This window comes from Cherax quadricarinatus, chromosome 85 (assembly GCF_038502225.1).
Source record: "Cherax quadricarinatus isolate ZL_2023a chromosome 85, ASM3850222v1, whole genome shotgun sequence".
In the NCBI taxonomy this organism is placed as follows: Eukaryota; Metazoa; Arthropoda; class Malacostraca; order Decapoda; family Parastacidae; genus Cherax; species Cherax quadricarinatus.
This window is the reverse complement of record NC_091376.1, coordinates 1,770,816-1,775,069: the sequence shown is the minus strand read 5'-3', so window position 1 is coordinate 1,775,069 and position 4,254 is coordinate 1,770,816. Positions and strand designations below refer to the sequence as shown.

General features: G+C 40.9%; 1 protein-coding gene across 1 annotated transcript in view; it reads right to left on the bottom strand.

The window, feature by feature from the left end:
* Nucleotides 1-3,346, bottom strand: part of LOC128703140 (uncharacterized) — an 83,383-nt gene extending 80,037 nt beyond the window's left edge. The window contains exon 1 of the mRNA XM_053797694.2: nt 1,908-3,346. Within this exon, the coding sequence (XP_053653669.2) occupies nt 1,908-1,943 (36 nt within the window). The 5' untranslated portion in view covers nt 1,944-3,346. The remainder of the gene's footprint in view (nt 1-1,907) is intronic.
* Nucleotides 3,347-4,254: the final 908 nt, after the last annotated feature.

Here is a 4,254-nt window from a genome sequence, read left to right as displayed (position 1 = left end):
TGATTTGTTGCAGTCATAGTATTGTGTTTTTTGTGATTTGTTCCAGTCATGGTATTGTGATTTTTATTTTGTGATTTGTTCCAGTCACGATACTGTGGCTTTTATTATTTTGCGATTTTTTTCAGTCAGTGTAGTGTGGTTTTTTCAGCCATAATACAATGATTCTTATCTTTTCATAAATTGTCTCAGCTATGATATTGTCACTTTCATTCATTTGTGATTTGTTCCAGCCATGATACCTTGACTTTTATACTTTTGTGATTTGTTCCAGCCATATTAAAATGATTTTTAACCTTCTGTGATGTGTTCCTTCACAGTATTATGGCTCAGTCTTCGTCCTATGCTCACTGTTACTTTCTCGCTACTTGTTGGCTCCTGATCAAGTCGCTAGCATTTTTTTTCTAAGACCTTTTAAGGACGTCTTGAGTATGTTATCACCTGCGTGATGATATATTGACTGCCTGGTGTGGCTTCCAGCCATGTTGCAGCCATATTTCTTGACTTAGATTGCAAAGCCCACTCTCTGCAATATGCATTTATGCACTTGCTGGAGATTATTATAATCGACTGCAACTGTTCATATAATATCAATAAACCTTTTTTTTGGCTGCACAATTGATTGTCAAAGGAAAAAAACGGTTTGATTGCGTAATATATTCTCATTAGTCGGACTTTAATACGGGTATTTATCAGTTAATTTTATCTATTTGCTATGTCATTCTCAAGACGGATTTTTTTCAGTGATTTTCTTGCAGTTTTCAATGTGTTTCACTGACATCATTGTAGAAAGCGTATATCTATGTCATCATCTGTTCAGTGATGTCACGTTTTTCTAGCATTATCGCTAATATTTTCAATGGAGATCTAAATACTAGTTTGTAATATATTGAAAATTGGTAAAAACTGTCTTTTGAAAATTTGGTAAAAGTTGTCTGTTGGAACCCACGTCTGTTAAATATTTAGCCGTAAGTCTTGGATTATAATAAATAAAAGAATGAAGATTTGCGGAGGTGTTCCTTGTAGGTGCAGATATGTACAGGAGGAGAATGAGAGAGAGAGAGAGAGAGAGAGAGAGAGAGAGACAGACAGACAGACAGACAGACTGAGGCCCTCTCTCACTCACTCAGATTTAACTTGATTATTTCCCATTCATTCCTGGTCGAAATCATCCCAGGTTCAGAAGTATGAATTACTTAATCGCTCTTACACAAGAGCCACACTAGACCCATACCCCCACAAGACCCATTCCTACACAGGACCCATTCTTGCACAAGACCCATTCCCATTATTCTTACCACTGACTATATTCCTAAAACTTATAATTTATATATATATATATATATATACGTATATATATATATATATATATATATATATATATATATATATATATATATATATATATATATTATGTATATATATATATATATATATATATATATATATATATATATATATATATATATATATATATATATATACGTATATATATACATATATATGCAAAACAACCACTCTGAAAGAATAGAGAAATTCCAAGTGCTTTCGTGACTACTCACATTATCAAGGAATTGATAATGTGAGTAGTCACGAAAGCGCTTGGAATTTCTCTATTCTTTCAGAGTGGTTGTTTTGCATATTTTGAAATCACCTGTTTACTGTGATCTTATTGCATATATATATATATATATATATATATATATATATATATATATATATATATATATATATATATATATATATATATATAATTAGTTGTTCGTGGGGAACTTCAAACCCATAAGAACGTAACGACCATACAGCACCTGGGTAATTAGGGGTAATAAGGTTTGATCTGAGGAAATGGAAGGTAATTCCTTAGATGAGCTTGAAGGGTATCACAATTTTTTTCAAGTCTAGTTGCTTACCTTCTGAGTCTCCATGGATGGTGGATGTTCAGCCATGTTTATTTTGTATTCATTGTAACGATTTTAGTATTCAAAGTAAGTTTGCATTATAAAGCTTCATTGTAATGTTTCGAGTATTCATAATTTTTCATTGTTTTTATGTTCTATGGCCTACAATGAGGTGTTAGATACCTGTGATGTTGAGTTAAATCCAAACTGTTTTGAGAAGATAGAAGTTGGCACTGCACTGAGCCAGGCATTGCTTCCTCTGGCACTGTTACAGATAGCACTATCGACTCACACTAGTTAGCCTGACACTGTTTCAGCTATCACTGAGCCAGCACTGTTTCGTCTGGCACTGTTTCAGCTATCACTGAGCCAGCACTGTTTCGTATGGCACTGTTTTGGCTAGCACTGTTTCGTATGGCACTGTTTTGGGTAGCACTGTTTTATCTGCTATTACTTTGTTTGGCACTGGTTCAGCTGGGTCACTGTACTGTCTACCACTACCTCATCTGGCACGGTATTATCACTAGATAAAGCATCTTTACACTGAGATTCCAGCCTCCATTCCATTCGCTTCACTCATTCTCATGTCAACACCTTAATGCATTTTTATCAAATACTTCACATAAAATATTTATCTGGGGTAATAATGCAATTAATATAATTATTTTGCCACCAGAAATACGCAAAGTTTGAAACATAGATATTATAAATGATAAATGGGTCACTTGACCTTTGTCATAAATACCACGACAAAATTCATACTTTTCTGTTTACATGATTCTCGTCTATCAATTTGGGAAGTTACTTTTGTATCTCTTCCATAAATATTCACGAACACAGCACAATATTTGGCATCACTGAGCGAAATGTTGTCACACTGAAACCTTGTTTCATCTCCTGAATAAAGGAGAGAAATGAGACTAGAGAGAGAGTGTCACTTCAGAGGCTGACCCCACAATGCAACCGCTGGGAGATTTCAACGCCTGGACAGGTAGTTATCCGAATCGCCCGACCAAATCTTCCGCTTGGATGTTCTCCACATCCAGTGGATGAAGATGATTGTATCCTACACGTAATTTGGGCTATAAGTAACAGATGCCAGCACACGTAAGGACTGTGTAATTCTTGAATGATTGGAATATCACATCTGCATAATTGTCCCCACACAAACACGCAGAGGCTAACGTAGGAATCAACGAGGGTGTTCACTGGAGCTGCTGGAGATGTTGGAGACGTTGAGAAGGCTCGAAGCTCCACCAAGTACTGCCGAGGGAGCAGTGAATGAAGTACGTGTGAGAAGCCTTAGTCACGTCGGGCAAGGAGACGCATCTCAGTGCGTCCGGCTCGCTCACCTCCCTCAATAGTAATGTTCCATTCTGCCTTCTCCTCCATTCTTCCCCACTTCCTCCTCCCTCTTTCCTCCCTCTCTAATCCTCTTCCTTACGCTTCCCTCTCACTAGCCCTTAGGGAGAATTAGCGGGTTACTGGGGCCAGCATTTCTCGCTGAAGTTTTAAGTTGCGCCTACAAGACTCAGGCGACGTTGCTATTGGCTACGTCTGCTTATGACGTCACATTTTAGGAGTTCGTGATTGGTGAGCTTCAGGAGAGTGACAGAATCCCTGTTCGCTGATTGGGCGACCCTGGCAAGAGAAGCTCATGGGCTCGGAGTTGTGTGATTAGATGATAGAGCACAATGTTGATAATAGGTACTCCAGCCCTAGCGGTGGCCAGTCCCGCCCTGGTGGGGCCTGGCCCGCCCTGGTGGGGCCTGGCCCGCCCTGGTGGGGCCTGGCCCGCCCTGGTGGGGCCTGGCCCGCCCTGGCAGGGGCCTGGCCCGCCCTGGCAGGGGCCTGGCCCGCCCTGGCAGGGGCCTGGCCCGCCCTGGCGGGGGCCTAGCCCGCCCTGGCGGGGTCCTAGCCCGCCCTGGCGGGAGCCTGGCCCGTCCTGGCCTGCCCTGGCGGCGGCCTGGCCCGCCCTGGCCCCGTCTGGCGCCACATGCTACAATAACTGTACTTTAATTTTGCCCTGGTCTTGTTATGTAACCTGTCCTATGTCGAACGTGCGTTTGTGAGAGTCTAAAAGAGCGTGTTTCTGAATGAACATGCGCTTGTGAACGATAAAGAACGTGCATAACCAGTGTTGGCACAACGTTAGATTTCCGACGTTCTTCATCGACTGGGGAAGCCGGACTAGGAGATTATAGTTTTTTTTTTTACAGATTAGTAGGTAATAATTCAGCGCTCACTGTGTTGAACAACACAGACGGTGGATCGAGCCTCCACGATCAATTAAAATCAGATTTCAAGGTGACGGGTAGCTCAAATGCCTCACATCAAGAGCCGTCCTGCAGCATCAAGG